This window comes from Lonchura striata, chromosome 10 (genome assembly GCF_050655825.1).
Source record: "Lonchura striata isolate lonStrDom1 chromosome 10, ASM5065582v1, whole genome shotgun sequence".
NCBI lineage: Eukaryota > Metazoa > Chordata > Aves > Passeriformes > Estrildidae > Lonchura > Lonchura striata.
The window spans coordinates 10,849,066-10,876,525 of record NC_140712.1 but is presented as its reverse complement, the minus strand read 5'-3'; the positions used below and the strand labels follow the sequence as shown (position 1 = coordinate 10,876,525).

The 27,460-nt window shown below is 39.1% G+C and overlaps 1 protein-coding gene and 1 long non-coding RNA gene across 7 annotated transcripts in view; one reads left to right on the top strand and one right to left on the bottom strand.

Moving 5' to 3' along the window:
* RNF111 (ring finger protein 111) overlaps positions 1 to 27,460 on the top strand; it is a 45,656-nt gene continuing 18,196 nt past the window's right edge. For 4 of the 6 annotated variants that reach the window (XM_085588216.1, XM_021532042.3, XM_021532040.3 and 1 more), the window contains exons 1-7: positions 1 to 133; positions 10,073 to 10,968; positions 19,821 to 19,947; positions 21,632 to 21,795; positions 24,440 to 24,637; positions 25,498 to 25,817; positions 26,641 to 26,890. In XM_085588216.1, coding sequence (XP_085444342.1) covers positions 10,092 to 10,968; positions 19,821 to 19,947; positions 21,632 to 21,795; positions 24,440 to 24,637; positions 25,498 to 25,817; positions 26,641 to 26,890 — 1,936 coding nt within the window. In that variant the 5' untranslated portion in view covers positions 1 to 133; positions 10,073 to 10,091. Of the gene's footprint in view, positions 134 to 492; positions 561 to 10,072; positions 10,969 to 19,820; positions 19,948 to 21,631; positions 21,796 to 24,439; positions 24,638 to 25,497; positions 25,818 to 26,640; positions 26,891 to 27,460 lie in introns of all 6 variants that reach the window. The other 2 variants (XM_085588215.1, XM_021532038.3) reach the window with 2 other exon arrangements.
* Positions 3,432 to 15,625, bottom strand: LOC146766520 (uncharacterized). The gene is made up of 3 exons (XR_014957488.1): positions 15,497 to 15,625; positions 4,230 to 4,312; positions 3,432 to 3,650 (listed from the first exon to the last, which is right to left on the bottom strand). It is a non-coding gene; the product is annotated as an uncharacterized LOC146766520 (long non-coding RNA).

Below are 27,460 nucleotides of genomic sequence, written 5' to 3'. Positions count from 1 at the left end.
GCTGCGGCCTCTCCCGGCGCGCCGGGCAGCGCCGCGGGGTCACTGCGGCGCCCACCGGGGCCGCTTCTACCGCTCGGCCCTGCGCAGGGCGCCGGCGGCACCCGCCCCTTCCCCCGCGGCCTCGCTGTCTCAGGTACGGGGGGCGGCGGGGACCCGCGGGTGGGGCCGCGGCCGGCGGGGCGGCCCCGCTTCCCCGCCCGGCACTGACGGCAGCGGCGAGCGGCGGGGCTGTGCGGCGGGGGGGAACTTCACGCAGAATGTGTTTTTCCTTTTTTATTCAGCGCCTCGTTGACGCACAAAGCAGTGCCTTCACTGCGGGCAGCCGCAGCACTCTCTGGGGTTCTGTCACAAATTTGTCACAAATTTTCCCCTTAGGGAAATGAGTTTCTATTTCTGTGCGTAATAGGGTCTGTTATGACGTCATTTGTTTTGTTTGCGAAGTTAGTGTTCTCTTAACCCATGTTTAAAAAAAAAAAAAATCACAATTTTCAGGTGGTTTTTTTTGCCTGATGAACAAGGAAGTAACGTTCATTCAGAAATGTAGGCCGGGATCTTCAGAGGTACGTAGGCTTGTCACTGTTGCAATGGGCAGGTGTTAAGGGTATGTACTTTTCAAAGTGTCTGTGTTTCTCTGGTTAGGGCTGAGCATGCATTCATGGAATTTTCATGTTGTTAGACTAAGCTCTTCCATGGCTTGAAATTATTTCATTAAATCATAAGCAAGGCCTGGTTGCTTTAGCTGATTAAATGAGACCCTTAATTCCTGATACCCAAGTACTTTTCCAGAAGAGGATGTAATGCAGGAGGTAAGAGTTTGCTGTAATTAGAATAATTTGATTCTAATGCAATGATTTCAGAAACAAAGGTTTGAACAAAAATATAAGAATTGACTGTTCATTGTTGTAGACCTGGGTTTGTCATGGTATCTGTATTATAAACTATTAAAGGAAAGCTGTGTTTTCAGGTGCAGTATAAGGTCTTACCTTGTCTTTGTTGTAACTTGCAGAAAATTCCAAAGGTATATAAGTGCTGCATACTTAGTAGAAAGCTTTTTCAGGAAGACTAATATTTAAATAGTTACAATGCTTTGCCAGTTTTAAAACCAGAAATTACATCTTGTTGGTCACATATCCATAGTTCTTGCTGTCAGAACTATTTAAGCAATTTAAGTGTTTTTGCACTTAATTTTTTTGGATAAAGGAACTGTCTTGGGGCAGGGAGGGAACAGAAGCAAACCCTGTTAGGATGATGCTTGCTGATGTGCAAGGATTGATAGGGAAAGAAGTGATCTTGGTTTATTTGATAGAGCAAACATCTGGTCACCTGTCCTGTGTACTCATCCACAGTATAGAATCACCTCTGGAATTCATAAGGTAGGAAAGGCTGTAGGAACATTTTATGGTTCACTTTAATTAAATAATAGTGCACAAGGCACCAAGCTTCCTATTTTAAAGTCTTGAAGTCTCACATATGTAAAAATCTGTTTTTTATTGATGGTTGAAGCCCTGGCAGCTACAGATGAGATTGTCTGGTATTGGAAGCTTGAGGATGAGCAACAGCTCACAGCATTCATGCATATTTTGCATGTGCTTTCAAAACATGGATGAGAGCATTCTGACCTTTCAGGAATATAGCCTTTATGAAGCAATGGCTTTTGTAAAAATGTATTAAAAATGTATCTTAACACAACTGTGACTCACAGTTTATATTTGAATTAGTGACATTGTTGACCTACATAACCAGATCAGTTATAGCAGTTGATTTTCACTGGAGTTACTGTGTTGCAGTAACATTTAGATGACAGCAGTTGCTGCCTTTTTTTCCCAAGGTGTCCAATCTTTCATTTCAGTTGTTTGTATTTCTTCTAATGGTGAGGACAGTCTTTTCAAAAAAGATAGAGGTGATAGTTCCCTCCTCCATAGCTGATGTATTATAGAGGCTTGCATGTCAAGCAGTTGAATAAATAGGGAAAAATTGAGGGGGGAATGTGATGATGGGATGGGGAACATGATGATTTAATTCACAGGTAAACAATGGGGATTGTACAGAGAGATAGATTTGCCATAGGCACATGTTGTATAAAGGGTTCCTCATGGCTTTCCTGATGTGCAATCTCCTTTAAGTGAGTTGTCAGCAGAAGTTTGGCTTGGTAAAAGAAACATTTTCTTTTCTGCCTTTCCCTCTGCCCCATTAGGGTTCTCTGCTAGGCCTGACCTGAGCCCACAAAAAAACCCCCACCAATCTGTACTTAACGTTGAAAAAAGTTCACTAGTTAAGACTTCAGTTGTAGATACATTTTGTTTCTTACAAGAGCACTGTAAACTTTGAAAGTGGCTACACTGACAAAACTCAGGAGACTTCAACTTTGAGCAGCTATCCTATCCTTACCTTGTACATGTATCCAATACGATATTACTCAATATGCATGTTAATAAATCTCTTTTCAACCTTACTGACATACAAAGAGCCAAACCACTACAGATCTGGTGACAAAACAGTATTATTTTGTTGTTTTATATAGTTTATGCTATTTGGAAAAGGAATTGCTCTAAATTAAAATTATATCTTCCTTACTAAGTGTTCACCAAGTGAAATCTGAGAAGGCTGGTTCATGGCTTTACTAGCAAGAGGCCAGTAAGGGCAATCTCTTTTTTTTTTTTTTTTTTTTTCCCAATATAGTTTAATCCTAATATTTGACTGCTGTTAAGTAAAATGTTTACTTTTGTCTCTGCTGGGTGCAGAGTGGAGAAGTCTGCTGCAGTGTCCTTTCCCCTGAAACTGGTAGATCAGTTTAGTATCTATAAAATCTCCTTCTTCCCATAGGTTTCCTGAAAAACAGCATAAAACTGCCCTAATGGTTAATTTCACAATTCTCACTTGAAAGGTTCTTACTAGCAGCTGTGGCAAAGATCATGTTTAACTTTGTTCCTCAAAGCTTTATTGAGAAGTGTTTGCAAAATGCACTACATCAAGAAGAATTACACATACCTCAAAGGTCAAAAATGGGACTAAGAAACAATTTTTTAAATAATTTTTGATTGCTGGGTATCTCAGAACTTTCCTAGCTATCTTGGGAAGCAAAATCTCTAGTTAGGATCTTAAGTTCTAATAAAAAATTGCATTTTGTCATCATTTTATAAAGCTACAACTTTTTATTCCCAAGTTCAATGCTGTTATGTTTGTCTTGGAGTTCACTGAAGCCAAAACATTCCTGATTGCCAAATCATAATGCTTCTATCTTAAACCCATGATTTACACAGTGTTAATGTAGCTAACTGATTTAAGCCTAGGACATAGCAAAGAAATGTCTAGACTGAAAAATGTGCTTGTGAGCACCATTTTTGTCAAATACAGCTGCTTGCATCCATTGTGCAAAGGCAGACAGATTCCTTGTCCAGGTGGGTGTGTGCATGGTAATGCTTGATTCAGGCTGGGATTTCCTTGGGTACCTTTATTGCCTTGGACTGACTCTGTGTTACAGCACGGCTCACCTGTGCTCACAGGGCTCTGCAGCATTGCTCTTAGCTCACCATCTAACAGGAGGTGCCTCCAGCTGCACATGCTCTGTGCACTTTGTCTGTTCCAGCTGGAGCCAGGCCATAGGTCCTGTCCTGAAGAGCTCTTCTGTTGTCACTGTTGTGTGCTGGGTTCTGTTGGCAGAGGTGAGACAGACACTTCAGTAGTCTCCCTAGGAGTACAGTGCTGTTCAGGCTCAGAGGTGAATGGCAACATGGCACAACAGAGGCATTCTGTAGCTATCCTATAGGTGGCCTGACATTTCTGTTGCAAAATAATCACATAATGAATGACTTAAGCTTCAGGAAGCAAACCTTGAAGGTCCCAAAAATTTTTTTTTGGGATGAAATTAAGGAGACTTTGCTGGTGCAGTGGTTGGATACTGTTCATTACAGTTACTGGGGTCTGACTTTGAGATGACTTTGTGAAGGTTAGTAAGGGTAGTACTGTACTTGGAATAACATTGTTTCACTTCAAGAGTAGACTTTCCAAGGCAGTGATGGTTCCTAGAATTGCCTGCAAGAAGTGGATAAGCCTCCCTGCATTGTTGTGGCTCATGTAGCTGTAGCACCTCTGCAAAGCACAGGCAAACCCATCTGTCTGGGCTGGATGTAGTGGGCTGGCTTTGGGAGCCTGTAAGCAAGAACTTGTTTCCAGAACATTATTATGCAGTTAATAACTCGCACAGTGTATGTTGCTCCGAGTTACTGTACCTTTCCGTAGGGCAGAATGTGAGTATTCTGCTCAGAGAATTCTCCAGTGATTTTGTCATGCAAAAATGGAGTCATCACTATGTCTGCATTAAAGCACAGAAAGGAAATTAAGAATGGCTTGCAGTAGTATTTCATAAAGATACATAATATCAATGCAAACACTATGGAATTTTAAATTACCTTTTGATTGTTGCTGTTTTATAAAATGCATAGATCTTTAACTTATCAGTTGCTTTATTTTCTGTTAACCAGTATGTAGGATGCTAAAATTTAGTAGTTAAAATAAGCTTTAGAAGAGCTGTTTTTCTAATGAAGCGATAAGAAGTGAAGAAGAATGCAATAAAATTTTGAAATCTGATTGCACTTACTTTCCTGATAGTGGAAGTGAATATTAGATGTTTTTCTTCTTGTCACTTACTCTGCATTGGACAGGCATATAGGTTGTCCCTGCTTGATAGGAATTAAATTAACAACACAGAACTGTCTCTTTTAGGAAAATGAGTGAGGGTTTTTTGGTGCTCAGTGAGTTCTTTATTTTGTTGGAGCAGCAGGGCATGATAGCACTGAGGTTCAATGTCCATGGGGTTGAGTTGGGGGTCCAACTTCTGAAGTGGCTCCTAAGCCTTCTGTCAGCCTCCAGTGTGTCAGGGCCATGCAGGAATTGGTCTTGCTTGGCTGCCTGCACTTGAGATTGGAAAGTGACAGTGCTTAGGTTTTCTCACTTTGCTGAAGTCCTTGTATGAATTTTATAACCTTTTTCATTTTCCTGTTTCTTGATATATCTAATGGAAAAGTCTTGCTGAAAGAATAAGAATACATCTTTTTAATGAGAGGAAAGAAAGGTTTTCTCATGAATTTAACAGTATGAGTGTTAGCTTGTCAGTAAAAATAGTGTTAAAAGTAAAATCAGATACAAGCTGCATATCAGGGAAGGGAATTAATTTTAAAAGTTAGTTGGGAATTCAGTGTCTGTGTGCAAAAAAAAACAAGCTAGAACTGAATAAAGGGACAGCAAATGCAAGGAGATTTGTTTCTAGGTGGTGAAGGGAGTTGACTGTGTTTTAGAATGTGGCTGAAAATACATTTGCAGGGTGATGATATATTAGGTCACATGTATTCATCATGAAGCTTATGCCAAAAAACTGAGTTATTTGTTGTGTAATGAAGCATTTTACTGTTTTATAGTGCTGTAATGCTATATACTACTTGATTACTTATAAAGAAATTAATTATTAATAACAAAATCCTTTGCTCCATCTTATAACTCAGATGCATTGTGCTTTAATATATGATCATAAACTTGCTGTTAAGACCTCTTTAACCTTGTTTTTTGACTTAGCTATTTCCAGGGACTTCCTGGTTTGTATGAATTTTCTTGCACAGTTGTATGTCTTGGAATGATTAATATGAATGGTTTTGAGTGGTGAAAAAAATGGTGAAAAGAATGGATAAAAGTCATAATTTAGTCATATACCTGAGAGGGCAGCTTAGAATATCTATAGTTTTCAGGTAGCTGTCTTAACAGCTCTTCATTGAGTCATAATGGCTTAAAAGAAGATAGTAAATCAAACCTTTGAGAGGAAACATGGGGGGACTAAGTCAAAAGGCACATGTTTTTATTAGGAAGGAGGCACACAAATGCAGATTGAACTTACTTCATCTTGCTGCTTTTTGAAAAAGCTTCTGAAGACTACTTTTAATTAGAAATAGATATTGTAGAAACTTCTAACGTTTTAACAGCAGATGATCTCATACTAATGACTAAATTATTTACATATTATTTTTGTAGTCCTTACATTTTGTCTTCTGTGCAGAAGAAAAATGGATATTTATGTCTAACCACTGAAGACACTTAAAATGGGCTAAAATCTTCCAGCTTTTGTCTTTTTTTTGGTCAAATTTTTTGTTTGAAAGTTTGTAATAGCAATTCTGAATAGTGAAGGAATGGATTATTTGTCATTGTTTATTGCTGTCATTCATTTCAAAACCACTCCTGTTTAAGCTGTTGTGTAAGTTTGCAGTTGAAGGCAGCAGCTCTCCTGTGAGTAAACAGTCCTTCAGCATCTCTACTGGTTAGCAAAAATTAAATGCTCTTGGTTACTTGGTTAAATTTCCATGATTGTAAAAATATACAAAATATTTGAGTCTATGTTAACTGGCTAGTGTATGTAGGCTGCCTGTTGGAATAAAACTAATCCAGTAAATAATGATGCACTAGTTTTCACTGTGATTTCAGGATTTTGTCATCTTACAGTAGTTTTTGAGGTTTCTCAAAGTGTAAATGTCATTGCACTAATTTTTTTGCTGTAACTTAAATAGCTGTATCTGTAGTTCAGCACATTGGCTTGTGCACTAAAGTAAACAGAGCTTATGCAAAGATAATCACATTCAGCATGAAGAATTTTTCATATTGATAGAGATTCCTCCACTTTAGTTTAACAATAAAAAGGAGGGGGGTAGCACTCCACTGAGTAGAACAGAATCCTTTGTAAATCAGCCCTTGGTTGTGCTCACGTAGAGAGAAAATGTTCAGATTTTCACTTCTTCAAAAAAATTAAGAGGTCAATTCTCTTTGATTCTGAAGTTATGTTAAAAGGATAGGAAACAGTTACGTATAGGCTGGACATGTAGTGTATGCTGGCAAGTTATGACTGTGTTCAAAGACATTAGGCTTTCTGAATAAAAAAATATTTTTCCCCCCAAATTGAAATATTTTGTGGATTTTCTAAAAAAACTTGTAATGAAATACAGGGTTGTTGTGGCAGGGTTTTGGTTGCTTTTGGACTGGGGTGAAGACTGACTGGACTGTTAAATTTCTGTAAAACAGTGGTGCATAAATAACAGAGCTAAAAGGTGACCTTGGGAGGATCAGCAAAAGGACTATGTACTGCTTGTTCTGTGTGCTTGTGGAAGCTCTGAATGCTGTATTCCTTCCCTTACTAGAAATTGGATAAAATGGAAGACTTGGTCCTTATCTTTTCAAAGAAAGATGGTGTATGTGTGTGAGGGTATGGACAAGCATGGTGAGGACTGTAAGAGCTGGGGCTGGGAAGACAGCAGAACTCCACAGCTTTGGTAGTCTTCGTCTTTTAGGTAGACTTTTGTATTCCTAATGTTTATTCTAAGTTTTTTGTCCAATTTTGCAACTTCTCTTTTTCAGCCCTAAAGAAAAAGGTAGCCTCATATAGTACATTTCACTAAAACTTACTGCTATAAAAAAGTAGTGCTTTGATGAAGTAAGAGCCCCTTGTCTATATTGGTAAGAGGAGTTTTATTGCAGCTTGCATGTGAGACATGCCTGTCTGCTGTAATTCCTATAGAGAACAGCAGCACTTTCTTATCAGAGGATACAGACCTCATATTTAACAGTAGTTGTTATAAATGTTTGTAGGATTCCCAGTGAGAACATTGAAATGGGGCTTTTCAGCTGGGGTTCTAGGATCCAAAAGGTTCTTGAACCAGAAAGATCCTCTCAACTTACATGTTCTGTAGGTGTTAGCTGTGCAGCATAGATGCCTTTTGCAAAGTTTTTATCCCAGATAACATCTCATGGAGTGTAGTAGCTGCTAGTTGCTTATGGCTATGAAGGGAACACAGGTTGCCTGGGATGATGCATCAATTTATACCCATTGCAAACTGAAATAACTAACTCTTTAGTGTCTGTTAGGAACAGCTAGCTCACAGCTGCTCTTGAAAGCATCAGTATGTGGAACAGTCTAAAAAATTCTTATTTAAATCTGTTCTGTAGTTTCAGTCTTATTTTGTCATAAACCACATCAATACAAATGAGTGTTAAATATTAGCACTGCATGTAAGGATGCATTAACATTTTGAAGAATTTGGAGATTCAGGCAGAGGATTATGGACCTGAGTAGGCAGGGCTGTGTAACCTGCCACAGATCATAAAACCATCATAGACTGGTGTGGGTTGGAAGGAGCCTTAAAAGTCATGCACTGCCAAATGCCCTGCCATGGACAAGGACACCTTCCAGTAGACCGTGTTGTTTGAAGCCCAGCTTTTCCATGAACTCCTCCAGGGATGGGGCATCCACAGCTTCTCTGGGCAGCCTGTTCCAGTATCTCACCACTCTCACAGGGAAGAATTTCTTTGTCATATCTCATCTAAACCAGCCCTCTTATGGTTTGAAGCCATTCCCCCTTGTCATTACATGCCTTTTTCAGAAGTCCTTGAGCTCTCTTGTAGCCCCTTTAGGTGCTGAAAGGTGCTGTAATTCCCCCTTGCAGGCTTTTCTTCTCTAGGCTGAGCAACCCCAGTTCTCTGTCTGTCTTCATAGGACAGATGGTCCACCCTTGGGGGCATCTTCATGGCCCTCCTGTGGTCTTGCTCCAGCAGCTCCATGTCCTTATGCTGGGAGCTGCAGAGCTGGACATGTTAGTCCAGGTGGAATAGAGGGACAGTCCCCTCCCTTGACCTGTTGGCCACACTTTTTTTGAGCTAGTCCAGGATATGATTGACATTCTGTGCTGCAAACAGTGTAGGGTCATGTAATGCTTCTCATCCAGTAACACCCTCTGAAGTTTTTCCCAGAGCTGCTCTCACTCCTCTCTCTGCCCAGCCTGTATTTGTGCTTGGGATTGCCCCAGCCCAGGTGCAGGACCTTGCACTTAGGCTTTTTGAACTTTGTGAGGTTCCGGCAGACCAACTTCTTAGGCCTGTCAGATTCCCTCTGGGTGGCTGTTGCTGCTCTTCCTAGAATAGCTCAGGTGGTTTTTGTGGCTTCATGAGCATTCCCAGCTGTGCTGCTTAGGCAGCCATATTCCACACTGGGCATTGTTGCACATGATTTCTTCAGCAGCCTTTTGGTATTTCAGCACAACTTGCTATAAGATGTCAAGTATCCACTATAGCCTATTCAGCTGAGGCATAAACCCCCTGATATTAGTTATAGTAAAGAGTTCCAACAGTTATCACAGTGGGAACCAAATTGTTTCATCATTCCCTTTTGAAAATTTAAACCAAAGTCTGCAATGGCAGATGAAGCAGATTGAACATGGATCTATTACTGAGATTACTGTTGTCTGTGCCTTCCAGTACAAAAGTATTTCTCTGAGGCTAATGTTATACATTGGCAGCTTTATATTTTTGTAGGTAGGGGAACCTGCCCAATAGCAACTGCTATGAAACATATGCTATGATGTACTCAGTTTCTGTCATAGGGTAAGAGTCAAAAGTACATGGACTGAAAATAGCTTTGTACACTCCTTTAAAAGAGACTCAAGGTAATAAATGGATTCTTTGCCCCAAAATAATAACAGTTCAAAATCTCTCATGTTTCATTCCTTTTTATGTCAGAAAAGAACGATGAATTCTAAGTAACTGACTTTTATAGCTCAACTGACACCATACAACCCTGTGTATTGTGTTGAAATATTTACTGTCCATGTGTTCTGCTGCAGGGGAAGATACAGGCCTTATTTAATAAGCATGCATTTTAGTTGATGGCTATGGGAGCTATTTAGCCAAAACTCAGGTAACTTCTATAAGCAGTAGTCTGTAACTGCCATGCTTAAGTATCAGTAAAGCAGACATCATCCATTTTGCAGGAGACATAGACCAGTATTTGGTCTGTGAGAGTGATAATGTTTTCACTGACCATAAGAACTTCCCCTCAATGCAAATTAAAGAGTTCTGTCTTAATGAAAAATTAAATTGTCAAGGAGTATTTTTAATATTTTGAAACAGTTGTGTTTTGGTTGCTGTTATTTTTCCATTTCCACTGGGGGATTAGTCCTAGCAGTAAATGGGTTTTCTCTTATTTTAGCTCTGCTTTTAAAAAAATTGAATGCTTCTTTTCTTGATGCTTATCCATTTTGTTTTCTAGGCCTTCCTTACATTTTTCCATGTCTATATGGACTCCTGAATGTAATATAGTTTATACTCTAAAAGCGGATATGAAGAGTGAAGTTCCTTCTGATGCACCAAAGAGACAGGAGAGTCTGAAGGGGATCCTCTTGAACCCTGAGCCTATTGGGGCGGCCAAAAGCTTCACTGCAGAAGTTGACATGATTGCCAGTAAAGTAGGGAATGAGTTCTCTCACTTGTGTGGTGATTCTCAAAAGCAAAAGGACATGAATGGCAACCATACAGACCAAGAAAAAGGTATTGTGGTGCGAAAAAAACGCAAGAGCCAGCAGGCTGGTCCTTCATACACTCAAAACTGTCCTGATAAAGAAAATAAAGGAATCTTAGGATTGAGACAGCATCTAGAAACACAGAGTGAAGATAATGATTCTTCTTTTAGTGACTGTATCTCATCGCCTTCATCTAGCTTGCATTTTGGAGACTCTGACACAGTAACATCTGATGAAGAAAAAAATGCTCCTGTGAGACACCCTCAGGCAGTGTTGAATACTCCAAGTAGAACTCACAGTGCAAGGTCACAAAAGTGGCCTCGGACTGAGGCAGACTCTGTACCCGGGTTATTGATGAAAAGGCCCTGTTTTCACAACAATTCTTTAAGAAGACTTCCATATAGGAAGAGAGCTGTGAAAACAAGTTCATCACAGCGGACACAGAACCAAAAAGAACGAATTTTAATGCAGAGGAAAAAGCGGGAAGTGTTAGCTCGAAGAAAGTATGCTTTACTCCCCAGTTCTAGCAGCTCCAGTGAGAATGATCTCAGTACTGAATCTTCTTCCAGTTCATCTACTGAAGGGGAGGAAGACCTGTTTGTGTCACCTGGTGAAAACCACCAGAATAGCACAGCTGTTCCTTCAGGTAAAACCAAATTCCTGAGGTTTTGTTGTAGTTACCTTTCATTGATTATAACAGGCTTTTGTATAAGTTCTTTGGAGCAGTCTTTGAGGTTAATACTACAGATAGACTTACTGCAAGTATTGTGAACATTGTAACCTAAATTCTTGATGGGAGAAATACATTCAGGTCTTAAATTAGAATTATAGCAAATTTAAAATCTTGAATGTGAAAGTTAATGGCCTCTAAAGAACATAATGGAAGTTGCTCAGTCTTATTAGTCACATGCTGCTGAGTTGATCCATTTTTATTGTTTTAGCTGTTGAATTGTGTTAAAAATTTTAACTTTGAACTGATTGTGGTAAATTCTATTTTCAGAATGTACAAATACCTGCTAATATTTAATTGCTCTTGACAATTTAGAAAAATATGAAGAAAAAAAGTCCATTGTTGAAATACGAGTCAGTTGAAGGTAGCTTTAGTACTGAGATAATGAGAGAAAAGTATTGTATATATACCAAATGTTTTACCCAGATAAACTCAATGCAAGGCAGTTGATTTACACAGTTATTTTTCTAATATGTCTTGTCACAGTATATGAATTCTTGAGTGCTTGGAGGAAGTTTTATTGGGGTATGGTTTTGTTTGGTTTGGGTATTTTTTCCTGGTGTGTTTGTTGTGTTTTTTTTTTTTTTAATTGGCAGATTTTTTGGACTTCCTTGTTTGTAAACTTGCCAAGTGAAAGTAGTTGTGCATTCTATTTTATTTCAGCTTTTTAGAGAGCATGGGGAAGTAGATAGAACACAGCATGGTGTTAAACTGTGCAACCATGTGTTTTATCTAGTGACAAATATGTTTTAATAAGTGAAACCGTATCTCAGGCTGTGCTGATCATCCTCTAAGAAAATGTGGCTGGAAATACAAGGACAGATTAAAAAAAAAAAGTGTGAATGTTCATGTTAGGGCAGGAGTTATACTTGAGCAGAACCAGAGTACTAAAGTCTAGATTACTGCTTGTTACTCATTGCAGTAGGAAATAATGTCTGTGATGTTTAAATACAAGAAGTAAAACCTGTAATATGAAAGTCTTACTTATGCAGTGCTAGGGCTGGGCATATATAACTCTGAAACAGAAGAATTATTGCACAGCCTTAATTATCTTAATGCATATTTTTGGGAATAGACATTAATTAAGCCTAAAAAAGATACATTTGACATGCATGTGTAACCATATTGAAGAATGTGATTTGTAAGTAATAAATAATGGGGATATGCATACATTTATATGAAAAGCCAGTTTGAGAAACTACTGTGTTAGCACATTTGTTTCCAAATTAGTGGTTTCTTAACCATTTTCAGAGAGGATGGAGTTCTATGTAACTAAAATGATGTAGGATCAATAACAACTCTCCTTCCACACACATGTGGCAAAGTCCAATGGATTAATTGTTAGACTACATGAAAAGGACTCTTAATTAATGGAAGTGTTTATTTTCATGTCATGAATGAAAAAACCTCTTAGTTCTGCACCAGTAATTTCAGATTAGAATACTGACATGAGTTGGAACTGAAAGAAAGCCTGCTTTAAATATTGTGTCCTGTCATTTGTGCCTGTACTCCAGGACCAACACTGGCAGGGAATTTGAAAAGCAATTCTGGCTTAGTGTGTGTGACTACTGTGGGGGTTTTTCCAGTGGAAATATATATTGATGGAAAGGTTTCTGAGCATTTTGTTTACATTGCAGATATAATGGGAAGTTGAGCAGACATCCTCTGTGAAAGTGCCCTATTTTTAGCAAGATAAAAATGTGATTAACATTTTTGTAGCTTTGTGCTGTTATATAAGGCATTTCTGGTTATTGAGTTAATTAGGACAGAAATGGGGCCAGCTGGAAAACAGCTATGCAACTTCTCTGTATAGTGAGCAAGCATGATGGGGTTTCTATATGAGGAAAGACTTGTCTCGATAGTAATGCTACATGAGCTTGTTAATGTTAGGGAAAATTTCTCTGCTTTACATTGGCACATATCTGCTGAATTTACAATGTGCTGAAGGACAAATAACTGCTGCTAAGAATATGAGGCCTGGCATGTATATGTAAAGGTGCTAGAGGACAGACTTAGGGAAGGAGGAGAATAGTAATTGGAAGAGAAAATACATTTTAAAAAGATGTGGTAATTTTTTAAAAAGCAGGCTTCAAAGTGATGTGTTTAGTCTTGTAACCTACTGAATAGCAATTTATATTGAGGATATTGCAGAAAATATTTCTTTGCTTTGAATGTTGATGTTTAACTAAAGATACAGTGCATTTAAAGAACTAGTAAGTTAAATTAGTTGAAACTGTTCTGAAAACCATTTCTTTCTGATTGTTGCAAGAAATGAAAGTCACAGACCTTTTTAACCAAAGAAGTATTTAGTAAGTTCTTAAAATTAATAAAATTAACTTGGCTAATTTTGGAAATTGGCTAATATGGAAAAATCATATGAATGGAGATGTGAAGGAAGCTTTTTTTGTTTAACAAAACCTTTATAAAAAAAACCCAAATAGCATTATATGGGGTTTTTTCTTTTGTTCTGTTAGGGCTTAAGCTATTCTTCTAGTGAAACCTTGTGGTTTTGGAGTGTGAACAGCACATCCTGACACCTGGGACTAGATGATATTGTTTTACCAACTGTGTGCCATGGAAGGCATTGTTCTCATTATATCTGGGATGGGCAGCTGCAGCTCATTCAGGAGAGACAGGAGGTGGGGGCATAAGGCCAGCATAAAACCAGCTGTGTGGCATTTAATGATCCTTACAGCTGAAGGTGCAGGTGCTTACAGGGCTGTATATTCTAATTGCAGTGTTGATCAGCTGGTTTCAATTGCAATACTGGGCTTGCAGTTAAAATGACAGAAGGCAGCAGTGTTTTTGCTGGGAGATATGAATTCTGATTCTATGTTTTGTTTAGGTAGTGCAGGATCTTTTCTCTAACCCTGTGTAAACACCAACATAAATAATCCTCCTCCACCTTTGCCTATAAAAGATGGCAAAATTCAACTTTTGCTGTTGTTGCATCTCCTATGTTGTAATGCAAATTTTCTGCTTCTGCAGGTATTTGATTTTCATCTTGGCTCTAAAGGATTAGAGCTACCCTTTGGAGGCAGTCTGTGGAGGGAAATCTAGCAAAAGCTTAAATTGGAACAATTTTTTAACCTTACATACTCTGATTTGGCAATAAAGCAGAACTCTAGAAAACTGCAAAGTGTTGTTAGAAAAAACAAGCTGCATAGAGTTTTGCATTGTCATAAATTGTTCAAATTGTTCACCTAATAATTTACGATTCCTTCAGGGTCTGACATGTTATTTTATATTTTTGAACAACTAATGCTAGACAGGTTTTTATCTTCTTAGAATATAATGCTGATAAGAAGCTGCTCCAAATTTTGTTCAAAGCTGCTTAGAATAAGACAGTGTTTATTCACTCCTGTTAGAGAATTGTCTTAATTCTCTAACATTTGTTGTCTGTCTTCCAAAGAAACATTGAATATAGATATTTAATATTTTACAAGCCAGAGGCTGGTGAAAACATTAAGCATATACTGCTTCATGCTCAGATTATTTTAACAGGTTTAAGATAAAGAGGTATTAAGTGGAAGTGAGCTGCCTCTTGTTAAAGTTGATTATTTCTCAGTTACTTAATCCCTCCTACAAACTACAGCATGAAGTCCTTTTCTCACACCAACTGATGCAGCTCATAATTCCAACCTTTTATCTCAATAGCATTAGTGGATAAGGAAGGGTATAAGTATCCTGTTTACCATGCTGCTTACTGGAGAAGAACTGGGAAGTGGTGAGGAAGGGAGCACCTGGCTTTGTAGGCAGTGGACATTAATCAGTGTTGCTATATCCATCTGCCGTGAATTGGGGCTTTAAATAGCTACAGTAATAGAAGTTAGTCTGGAATTCACTTCAGCCTTGCTGCAGCTTTCTGTGCTAAAATGATGCTATTTGTAGAGTTGCTTGTTGTGGCATTGCCCATAGGGCTGGTTTTAGTACAAGGTTAAGAACGTTTAATACAGGTTTCAATTAGCATGGCTCACAGTTGGACAAAATCCCCTAGCTGTACTTGACTATCTTTTTCCACCAGGGTGCAGACTCCTAAGCAATTTGTGTGCTTTGGAAAATTTTTCCCATCATGCACAGCTATTGGAAGGTATATTCCAAGTCTCAAAAAAAGTAAGATACAAAAAAACTGTCATCACACAACCCTAAGGCAACAGGCAGGTTCTTGCCAGAATGTTGACAGCATTAAATCTTAGTTACAATTAAGTCTTTCTTTTCTTAGCAGGATTTTATGAGTAGAATGGCACTGGATTTATATAAGTAGAATCAATGTAATACAATCTGTAAATAACATAATACAAAATTTGTGCTACCACTAAGTTAAAATTTCTAATCACCTGGACCCTCTGCAGATCAGGTAAAATCTTAACATGTGGTTTTCTTTATCAACCTAACAATCATAATCTAGATTTAAAAACCATATAAAAGAGCATGAGTCACTCACTCAGTCTGCAGAGGAAGCAGATGATGAATGAGGTGTCCCTTGCCACCCGTGACAGGAGGGGGTCACATCTCTGGTCCAGGTTCCCACTTGGGGCTTGTAGCTGCTGGATTTTCTGGCTGGTGCTCTGGCTGCTGTCCGCTGCCCTGTGCTGTGGCAGGCTCATCAACAGCACCTGCTTGGCCTCCTGCCAGACCCTCAAGGCCACCAGGGAAGGGAGTGATTGTCCTGGTGCCCAGGAATCTTGAGACATCTAGGGAGGGAAAGGACAAATGTGTTTGGTCTGCCTGCTTGGTTCACAGGACCTTCAGAGCCTGAGAACAAGAGCAGAGCCACAGATACGTGACCAGCTCAGTCACGGAGGATGGCTCCTCGTGCAGTGGTGTTACACTGACAGGCCCAGAGCAGGGCTACCAGCCACACGTAGTGCAAGATGTTGGAGAGGTAAAGGAGAAGTACTCAAGAATACTAGCAGGATATTATTTATTTCAAGCTGAATTGCTATCCAAGTCATTATCTTTAATTCATGACCATAAGTGGCTGTAGAGGCACATAGTTCCACATTCAACACATTGACTGACAGCTGTCCATGAGCAATAACTGGACAAGAGAGTGTGCTCTGACATCTGTGACATTGTTGTGGATGCTGGGTGGTATGAGAGCTTTTAGTTAAAATTTGTAGCCTGAATTTTCTACTCTGTGCAAGTTTTTTTTGCCTGTTGCAGCTGGCAGAGAGGACATGTGCCTGAGTGGGCTTTTGGTCTGATCCATTGAAAGCTTGGAACTCAGAATAAGTAATCTTTCTCACTGGAACTTGACTGCTGATTTTAAATCTCTTCTGGTTTCACTTAAGAGTTGATCAGACTGTCTCATTTGAAATTGTGTATGGTGAAATGCTTTTATTACCTTACGTGTAATATTCAGACTGGTTAAACTCCATGTTAATTGCAAATTAGATGTGAAAATACCAAGAATGACAGCAGTCAGCTGAACATAAATTTGGGTATTACACCAGTGTTATTTGTGCCCTTAATGGGCTACTTGGGATGATGATTGATTAATCCTGGAGTTATGCCATATTCTGTTAGAATTAAATAGTAGTATAATTATATATATTATAAATGTTATACTGTGCAAAACTTAGTCTCTTTCTTAGAATTTCTGGATTATTAAAGTATTTGATTCTAAAGCAGCAGGTTGGTCTATCACTGGCACATAGCATTTCTGTTGTGAAGTATCTTACAACTTTCTGGGGAAAAAGATGTCATTCACTGATCTAAGTATTGGACTTTAGAGTCCAATATAATATTTATTTTATTATAAAATTTATATTTTGCTTAATAAAGCACTTTATTATGACAGGTTTACTGTCTTTGTGAGGTAAGGCCTGGACAAGAGTGTTTTTATTTTTAAGGGAGAATTATAGTTTTACACATATTCAGATTTGGATTCAAGCATGTGCAGTTTATCCCTTCCCTAGGTCAGCTGAGTGCTAGGCTTCCATTGTAAAAAAAGGCTTTTAAAAGAGGGGAAAAAACTTAGGTGAAGAAGTTACCAATTATTTTTGATTAATAGTCACATACAAAATTTAATTACTAATGGCTATTGAAAGGTCTGAATGGGAAATGCAAAACTTGCAAACTGAAATTTGGTGTTTTATGTGCACTATGAAATATTATTTGTGGATGTGAGAAGAGAAAAAACATGCCAAATTCTGTGGAAACTACTAAAATCCTAGCTGTGATTTTCAAGAGAACTTTTGTTTTTAAGTGGCTCACTTAAAATGCAGAGAGACTCTTTCAGTGGAGGCCCAATCGTTAATTTACTCACAAATAACTAGAGTATAATTTTCTTGATGTGTTCTGTGATTCAGAAGATGACAGAGAAATAATGTGTGCCTGCAGGAGGATGATTTTCTGTTTGTTTTGTAGCCATAGGTATTACTCTGAAAGTAGTACAAAATACATCTCTTAACATCTGTGTAACTATTTTGCTGTCAGCAGTCCAGTGACTCTTCTTGAAGTGAGATAGCCCTTAGGAACTGTAGGAATAGTATAGTTAACTCTGTAATTATCCAGATTTAGTTGGCTTCTTACAGCTTCAGTCAGGGGATGCATTGATATGTAAGGTATTCATGCTTTAAATTTTGCTTGAAGTTCTTTACAGACAGATGACTGGCCAGTGACTGGTATGTGCTAAAAGAAAAACATGAATTATACTGTACCATGGTAGAATGTGTGAAACAATTAAATATTTACGTAGTTTAGAGGAATTGTTTTTCTGCTTAATTTTGAAGAAAGTATTAGTTCCTTGTATAGGAAAGTACTTCATGGGATGACAGCTTCATCAGTTTGTGCTTTTGACTTAGGAAGGTGTTTTTAGAAGCATGAACAGTAGGAAATTGCATATGTCTGAACTATGTCTATGCTATATCCTACTTGGAGCAACTTTGACTGTTTTCCTAAAGATTTTATTTGCTATTTTGGAAGTCACAAAACCTGGTCATTTGGTACCAGTCCTCATGTTTTTTACAGCCTGATTTCTGTAGTTGGTTGGTTACCTCTCAGCTAAAGGAGTGCTTAAAAAATGATTGAATAAAATGAGCTTTTGAATATTGAGAAAGGTGTCTGAATTGTTTAGATATTCAGTTAAGAATTCCCTTTGGTTTTCATGAGCTAAGCTGGGGTCAGAATTTCAGGAGAGGTGCATACTGGGTGAATTTCAGTATAGATCTACATGATAGATGATTCTGTCCTCAAGGAGAACTTATTTGTTTTCTAAAGTAACAAAAATCATACTTAAGCCTAAATCTTTCTACCTTTGCACCTGTGGTAAATTTGAATAAATACTGAGCCTGAGGACGTGTGGACTCTGAGGAGTGCTCTCAGATTTATTATATTTCAGAGAAGTGCAGCTTTGGAAGATAAAAGGAAGAGCTGGGGCTTTTTCTCAGGGAGCTTTCCCCAGCTGCCTGGCCGGGTGGTTTTGTCTGACAGCGGCTGAGATAGCTTTGTGTAAGTAAGCTGTTGCTTGCTTACCCCGATAGGCACAATGTTTACATTCCTCTGAATGTGCTGGTGCCTTTAGCTGCTGCCTTTCACTCCCAGTAATTGGCCTAATGGTATTTTCAGTTTTGGAATGTTGTTTTGTTTTTTAGACTTTGCAGTATTTGCAGTTTTCCCCAAAAATTTCATGCAAGTTCTGAGAACTAGTTTTGTTCCACAATTCTTCAGATTGCTAGAGTTTTGTTAATATCAGTATTTGGAAGCATCACTCTTTACATCTTTAGCCAGCAATCTTTCTGAGATAAATATAGTCAGAAACAAAGGCCATTGGAAAATAGGTAATGCAGTTTGGGTTTTTTTCAAAGCAGAGAAACTGATAAAAATTATCTTTCCCACCATGTAATTGGGTAAAACAGCTGAGAACAGTCAGTGCATACAGGATGAAGTCTTGACTTGAATGAGGCCAAATTCTTCAAGCACTTCCTTGAGGAAGTTTGCAGAAACCAAAATGATAGTTAGTGATTTCTAAGCTATACAGCTCATTTTTTTAGTTCTTTTGTGCTCAGTGAATAATCCATAGGTCAATGTAAGTCTTATAGGTAGCTCAGACTTGTCACTGCCGGTGTTGTAGCTCTAGAGAAGTATTTCATGTGTCTGCTTGTTAGGCTGGAACTGTAACTGTTATTCCTGAAGTGGAAGCTGTTTCCTAAGTAAACTTGTCTCTTTTGTGGGATTTTGGTTACTGTTTCTTATTATTCTTAGTTTAATTTTATCTTCCTCTGTCTAGTAGAGATTGCCACAATGCCACAAAATGTCTATATACAAAGGTGTTTATAAACATCAAGGGATTAATTTTATTATAAGTATAAACTAGTTGGTGGATCATTCTTCTGTTGTCAATGTTTAGCTGTGAGACTGATACCTTAAAAACATTTTTTGAAAAGCTATTAGTGGTAACAAACCACTACTGCTTTGCTAGCTTGGAAGTTTGTTCTGTTTTTATATTAAATGACTGAATTTTGTTGGTGTTACAGATAATAAAATTCACAGCAATTGCTTTCAATGCTTGTAATGCAAGCTTACATACCTACCCCCCACTGTCTTCTGTCTCCTTCCTTTTTGCTTCAGTATTTACAGCAGAATTGCTCTCTTTAATAATTAGGTTGTGTACTTGACAGTTGCACTTAAGGTTTTGACATATACCATGGAATTCTCTGCCTACATATATTTTAAATCTATGAAAAATAATCTCTTATAATGACAGTTGGTGAATGAACTATAAATGAAGTAGAGAAACTTTTGTCTTCCTTTTTCCTCATCAGGAAGTATTGATGAAGATGTTGTGGTGATTGAAGCATCCTCCACTCCCCAAGTCACTGCTAATGAAGAAATAAATGTTACCTCAACAGACAGTGAAGTGGAGATTGTCACAGTTGGTGAAAACTACAGGTGAGATTTGCTTAACAAAGTTTTGCTTGTCTCTGGGTTTGTCACAGTAAAAGCCCATAAGGTAGAAATAAAAGCTGTGTGCCAATAAAAGCCAATAAGGTAATGTCTAACTGCTAACCAGAATGCACAGTATGCATTTTTTATTTAAAACAAAACAAACCACACAAAACTCAATCAATAACAACCCCAATCCTGAACCCCCAAACAAAGTAATGACAAAAACCCCAAAGCACAAAGTTTTGCCAAAGCTTGAGAATTGAACTCATCTGGAGTTGTTGAGGTGGCTGTATTAGTGTGATTGATGTGCAGAATTTGGGGGAAGCAAAGCTGCACAGTGAGATCCTAGAAGAGAGCATGTGTAGGCTGAGTTGACTATCTAGGGATTAGCTGAGCATTTCTTAGGAAAGCAGCCTACTTTTTTGAAGCTGCTGCTGCTGTATATGCTTTCCTGTTCTTCCAAGAATCTCTGGAAGTTTTGTTCCATGTTTTCAGGTTTTATGGAATCTATTAAAGTGGAGTTCCTTGAAGAAAATCTCAAATTCAAACCTATCTAAAGCTAGATGCTTGTAAAAAATAAACAGCTTTGTATATTCCTAGCATCAATAAGATGTGTTTTCTGTAATAGTCTTAAGACTTGAAAAAAATTATTATTTCTTCCCTCACCTTCTGCAGTGCTACAGCCAAAACAGCAGTAACTCCATGGTGATTTGTGCAGTGGATTTTGTTTGTTTTTAGTGAAGTCATTCCCTTTTCTTCACATTTTCCTCTTCTGAATTTCTGAAGTCTGAGTACATTGTGTTTCCAAATTGGAAAATAAGACCCACTTAATTTATGTAAATACTGGAGAGTCAAAATTTTTTGGGAGTGCAGTGGTAAATACAAGACTGTAAAAGTATTGTTCCCTCCATTAAAGATTGTATGCTTCAAAGAGGATACACACTCCAAAGATAATTGTCTTGAGTGTCAGGGTTTGCATGGCTAAACTGAACAAAATAGGTGCTATGTGTTATCATACAGAGCTAAACCCATCCCTTTCCTTAGGTATTGTTACAGGCTTAGGATCTCCTCAAGCCACATTGCATTTTAGATTATATATCACAAAAAGCTGTCTTTGTTCTCCGAAGTGAGGGAGCAAAATATTAGAGGGAAAGGTCCAGAGATTTTGCACAGTCAAGACATTTTGGAAATTTGAAGTATAGAAATTATCCTCTGAAAGTACTCTGTCACAGGTTAACATTCAAAAGTACTTAATGTTTATAAGTTTTTATTGTCTTCATAGGTTTGTCATCATTTATAGACCTGCTGTTTCAGACTGCACAGGAGTATTATAGGATTTGGAGACTCTTCAATTATTGTTTACAAAGCTAAAACAACTTCAGCTATAATTGCTGCCTGGCCATGGCTGTAGGGTTTCACAGTGAATTTTTTCTTTAAGATCGTTGCATGTACATGGCACGTGGTTTAAACTCTCCATGCTGAGCATTTGTCATGTTCTCTGGTAAAGGCTGCAATAGTGTTTGTAAGTGTGTTTGGTGAAAGTGGAGTCACGGGGTATCTCAATATAATAAAATGCTTTTCTAATAGTAAGAAATCTCCTAGCTAGGAGTAGCTCCTCAGACAGGAGGAGAAGAAATGAGCGATAGCCAAATGCAGGCCAGTAGCTGAGGTGTTCCCCTCTGTTAAGGTCTCGTTCTGCGCTCGGCCACTCGAGATCGCACTGGGGCCCGAGCTCCAGCTCGCACGCCGGCCGGGCACCGGAGCAGCGCTCCCGCAGCCGGATCTCCACCGTCATCCAGCCCCTGAGGCAGAACGCAGCCGAAGTTGTGGATCTCACCGTGGATGAAGATGGTAAGTTGCATTGGCAGAGAAATCCCTTCAGGAGCAGGATGGGCAGTGTAAGGGCACTGGAGTTAATTGCATCAGATCGAAGGTACCCTTCTATGAGAATATCTGATTTCCAAACGTGTCATAAAATCCTCTTGTGCCCTTCCTTTCACAATTTAAAGTTTAGCCATTTTCAATGAGTCTTTTAGATCTAAAGATGCAGTTTTTCTTCCAAAGCTGCCTTGGGTGTGTGTCTGAGGGCTGACTCACCAGGCAGAAATTACAGAACAGGTTGGAACTACTTCTTGAAAAATATGCACTTACTTCAATGTAGCACTATAAAAGGAAAGTCTATCATTGCCTTTGCTTTGGAATAGTGACTGTTCTTTCAGGCCTTGAAGTAAAAATAACTTTTAAAAAAAGAAAAAAAGCCCAACCCTAAACTAGTAAAGTGTGTTAGGTTTCTGAAGCTGTAACCTTTCATTTGTTCCTGACATTAAAACTTGCTGACACTTAATAAGTCTATTCCTGCTGAAGATCGTAAGATAAACTTATCAATTATCAAAAAATTGGGAGAAGGAAAAACTGAAGCTCAAGTATGTTTTTGCACATATATATTTGCAGATAGGAGTGGCTTCAGGGATTTCTTGGGTGCATGTTATTTGTAATGTGAACAGAAGTTTTGTCCTGTTGTGGTTCTGTCCCTGAGTGCATTGCAAACTTAGTATCGTGCAATATCTAATTTTTCAAGTTGTCATGGGTTTTGGGGTGGGATGGAAAGTCAGAAAGGCTTGAGAATCGTTTTGGTTGGTTAATGGCTTTTAAGGTAGAGGATGAGTTGATGTACAGATTCTTTTTTTTTAGGGATTTACTGTGAAATATCCCAACAGCTCTGTTGTTGAAGGGGTGCAGTGTAGGTTTATGTTGCTTTAATTTACTCTTAAAATTCATATTATAGAATTTAGTCTTGTATTCAGAAACCAAGTTATTTTTAAAACACTTCCATAATGTGTGTGTTAAAGACTGGCTGTTTCTCCTGCCTTCTAGAGGAAATGCCTAAGATTAATCTTCCAGGATTTAAGGACTATACTATTTTTGGGTTTAGGCATCAAATTTCACACATGAAGTAGTGTTAAATGATCAGACTTCTGTATTAACACTGTAAAAGGCAGCTGTGCAGTTTATCCCAGCTTTGCCTATTTCATCAAAGATACTGGTCTTAAAACCTGGCTGGCTGCTTCCTTGACCATAAGGATCCTATCCCCTTCTATCTTCCTGGCCTAATGTCTGTTCAGTTTTTTTTAGCTAGTAGTTGACAATGGACCAAGCCCTCTGTTTTTCAGTGTTTTGGGCAGGGGAGGCTCAGAAGTGTCTGTAAGGGCTGGTGAGGAACCTGAGCCTGAGGGAACCAAGGGTGGCCACTGGCCTGAGCACCAGCTGATCACTTCTTATTGTAGGCTATACATGTTCTGTAAAGTTGCTCTTGTTTTCTCAATTTCAACATTAATACATTTCACCTAAAACATTGTCCATAAAATAAATAAAATTAGTATATTGGAAGGCCACATTAAATGTAGGAGGAATTTAAATGTAGATATCAAGTCATGTTTTTTAATGTGATGAGTTGGAAGACTTGTGAGAGAAGATACATTTATTCCTTTGCTGTCTGAGTTGCTGGTACTCCTGCTACATACAGAGAGAAATCTTGAAAACTACTCATATTTTATTTTGAGACTTTGTGTAAAGGAAGTATTTGAAGTTTTTTGATGCTGTTCTCCCCATGATATCCATGCAGACATTTTTACTAAAAAAACTTGAGCTGTTTCTGATAATCTTCCCTTTTATGGTATCTTATATTCTTAGTCATGTCATTACCTTTCATTACTTAAGTAAAATTTGAAACTTATAGTCAAAGTCTTTTTCAAGACTTAATTTTAATCATGCCACCAAGTATAGTTTTAAATTTTAACTTGTTTACAATTTTCTAGTAAAGGACAAGACTCGTCAAGTGCTTTGGATTTCCAGGATATATTGCTCACAGTTAGCTTTGCAATATGTAATATGAACAGGTATCTACTTTCAAGAGACGTCTCAAATATTGATAATCCGCTTTTAGCATGTGTTGACACTAGAAACCAAGCTTATCTTGCTAAAGCCTTTAATACTATGCATCTGGAATGACTGAAGTTTGTAAAGTAGTACTGCTAGTTTAGAAGTTATGCTGTTCTTGGTGAGTGGTCTAAAAGTTTTTCTGTTCTTCATAGACAGTAGAAAGTTATAAGAATAATACTTAATCATAGAGTAGTTTGCTTGTGGATTAATGGAGGGTATCAGCAAGCGTTTTTATCATAAAGTACTGAAGTAATTTAATCCCTTTTATAGTAGGGTTTCTTTATCCAGTAAATAAAACTTAAATGTCAGATTTGGTTGAGAATTTATGTTAATTATTGAAACTTGAGTAGATTAAAAAAACATGAGAGAAAAAAAGAATTTTCATTTTCTTTCCACACACAAGCCTGTCAGGTTTTTGTGTTCTGACTTTCTTAGCTTCTGGCAAGGCCAGAATTGAGAATGTCTTGTAAAATAGTTCAAAAGCAAGAACAACAATAATAAAACCTCGTCAAGTTTTAAAACTTAAAGAACATGAAAGCTTTTTTTATTTCCCCAGAGCCGACAGTTGTGCCAACCACATCAGCTCGAGTGGAGCCGCAGGTAGTGAGTTCTGCTTCCACTTCCAGCTCCAGTACGTCTACCTCAGAGCAGGCCTCTGATGCAGCTGCCAGTGCCTCCACCAGCCAGCCCCCTGCAGCACCAGAGACCACTCCCAGTCTCCCCAGTGGCAGCACTGCTGGCACTTCAGCTGGAGGTACAGAATAAGCTTTGACTGTTGTGTTGCCTCTGAGTACAAGGGAAGTAGAGGAAGTTTATCAGCATCCTCTGAATTAAATGCCATGTGAATTTCTAGTACTGAACCTAACAGTAGTAAACTGAGAGGACAGGATTCTGAAGAGGACCATTGATTTCTCCCTCCATAAAGATACAGGAAATTTGTTGGAGCCTTCTGCTTGTGCTTGTTAAAATGATTTGGTTATACAGAATAAACCACATCCTTGCTTTTTGAGGAGGTGGAATGTAGTTCACTGGGAATTAAGCCACTCATTTCAGTGTGTTAGGTATTATTTCAGTGTGTGTTGTAAGGAAATGAAGGATGTATCTGGATTCCTTGAGTATATCTCCTGCTGTGGATAACCCCCTGGGAGCACAATTATACAGACCTGCATAGAGCTGTATATACAGAGAGCGCTCATGACATCACTGAAACAAAGCTGCCTTGTCTGCAATTGTGGTGAGGGACAATTAACCTGAGTGGACCACAGTTGCACAGGAATTTGAGGTCTCTGCACATTGACCATGGGAACAATTTTTCTTCTTTTCGCTGCTGATGATGTGCCTTAAATTTGTAGAGTAAGGCAAGTGTCAGTTCATGTCCTCCAGTGTTTGCCATGAGTACTTCCACCTGAGCCATTCAGTTTAGATTCATTTGGCAGGTATAGCTAAATATTTCTTTTTTGTATCTAGTTTGCTTTGTTATAGTCTAGCTCTGGTTTTCAATTGGTTAAATACTGAATTGTGGGGTACGGGGTGTTTTGTTTCTGTTTAAGACACTGCTTTACATTGATCAGCTTTACTAATTTCTTTCACTTCAATATTAACTTTGTCTTCAAGATGAAGTAAGAAGAGCTGCATCTAATTCAACACTGGAAACTGGCCCTCCGGCCATGCCAAGGCTACCATCATGCTGCCCCCAGCATTCTCCTTGTGGAGGACCTTCACAGACTCATCATGCATTGGGACACCCACATACAAGCTGCTTCCAGCAGCATGGCCACCACTTCCAGCATCACCACCATCACCACCACAACCCTCACCCAGCTGTCCCGCTGTCTCCTTCGTTCAGTGACTCCAGCTGCCCTGTGGAAAGGCCTCCTCCTGTGCCTGCCCCGTGTGGAGCAAGCAGCAGTTCTGGCACCAGTTACCATGAGCAGGCATGTTTCATCCTTGTGACTCACAATCACACCTTGTGACTTGAGATTTCAAGTTGTTCCGGATAGGAGAGAATAGGATAAGGATGCTGAATGATAAAATTACTCTCTTGCTCTGCATCAGGCATCCTAGAAGGGAACTAAAAGGAAAAATTCAGCTGTAATATATATGAACACAAAACCCTGAGATTTTTAAAGGCATAATCCTTCAAGTAATCATTGACAGCTGACCTCTTCATGATGATGAGTGGCTGCATAGCAAACCTAATATAATTACCTTGAAATATTCTGCCCATCATAGCAGTTTTGCAATGCAAATCATAGAGCTGCTTTGAGGGAAGAAAAATATCAAGTCTAATGTTCTGTATATAAAAAGTATAAAGGAGTTGCTCCTCTAAAATCATTGATTTTGGGACTTTTTCAGTAATTAAATCACAGCTCTAAAACAATACATTCATAGGGAAGAACAGTACTGTGTGAAGTTACAGTATGCGGAACTATCAATCTAATTTATCAATTTTAGGGGTTTTAGTTGAGGTTTTTAGTTTGTTTGGGGGATTTGGTGGGGGTTTTGACAGGGGGTTTGTTTGGTTGGTTTTTACAGAATCTCATGTAAGGAAGTTATTCTCTCACCAGATTAATGAATTTAGGAATAAGAAATGATATTTTAAAAATGTTCCAGAGTCAAGCCGTACAACTTCAAAATTTGGATCCCAGTTGCTTGTGGCAGTATTTATTTCTAGATTTTTTAAAATCTGATGTTTGAATGTCACTTTACTTTCAGTGTCTAAAGAGTGGCTTGAAAAAAGCTGGTTTGTTTCTTCAGCAGGCATTGCCAGTAGACCTGAGCAGCAGTGGTATCAGAAGCCACGGCAGCGGCGCTTTCCACGGAACGTCGGCCTTTGACCCGTGCTGTCCTGGCTCTTCGTCGCGCACGGCGCTCTACGGGCACCAGGCGGGCGCTGGGCCCAGCCAGGCGCTGGCCATAGACGGCTACGGCTCGAGCATCGTGGCACAGCCGCAGCCGCCGCCGCAGGCCTCGCTCTCGTCCTGCCGCCACTACATGCATTCTCCCTGTGAGTACTGCTGACACACTGCAGGCATTCTCCCTGTGAGTACTGCTGACACACTGCGTGCATTCTCCCTGTGAGTACTGCTGACACACTGCAGGCATTCTCCCTGTGAGTACTGCTGGCCCCAGTGCAGGCATTCTCCCTGTGAGTACTGCTGACACACTGCATGCATTCTCCCTGTGAGTACTGCTGACACACTGCGTGCATTCTCCCTGTGAGTACTGCTGACACACTGCGTGCATTCTCCCTGTGAGTACTGCTGACACACTGCAGGCATTCTCCCTGTGAGTACTGCTGGCACACTGCGTGCATTCTCCCTGTGAGTACTGCTGACACACTGCAGGCATTCTCCCAGTGAGTACTGCTGACACACTGCAGGCATTCTCCCTGTGAGTACTGCTGGCCCCAGTGCAGGCATTCTCCCTGTGAGTACTGCTGACACACTGCATGCATTCTCCCTGTGAGTACTGCTGACACACTGCATGCATTCTCCCTGTGAGTACTGCTGGCCCCACTGCAGGCATTCTCCCTGTGAGTACTGCTGGCCCCACTGCAGGCATTCTCCCTGTGAGT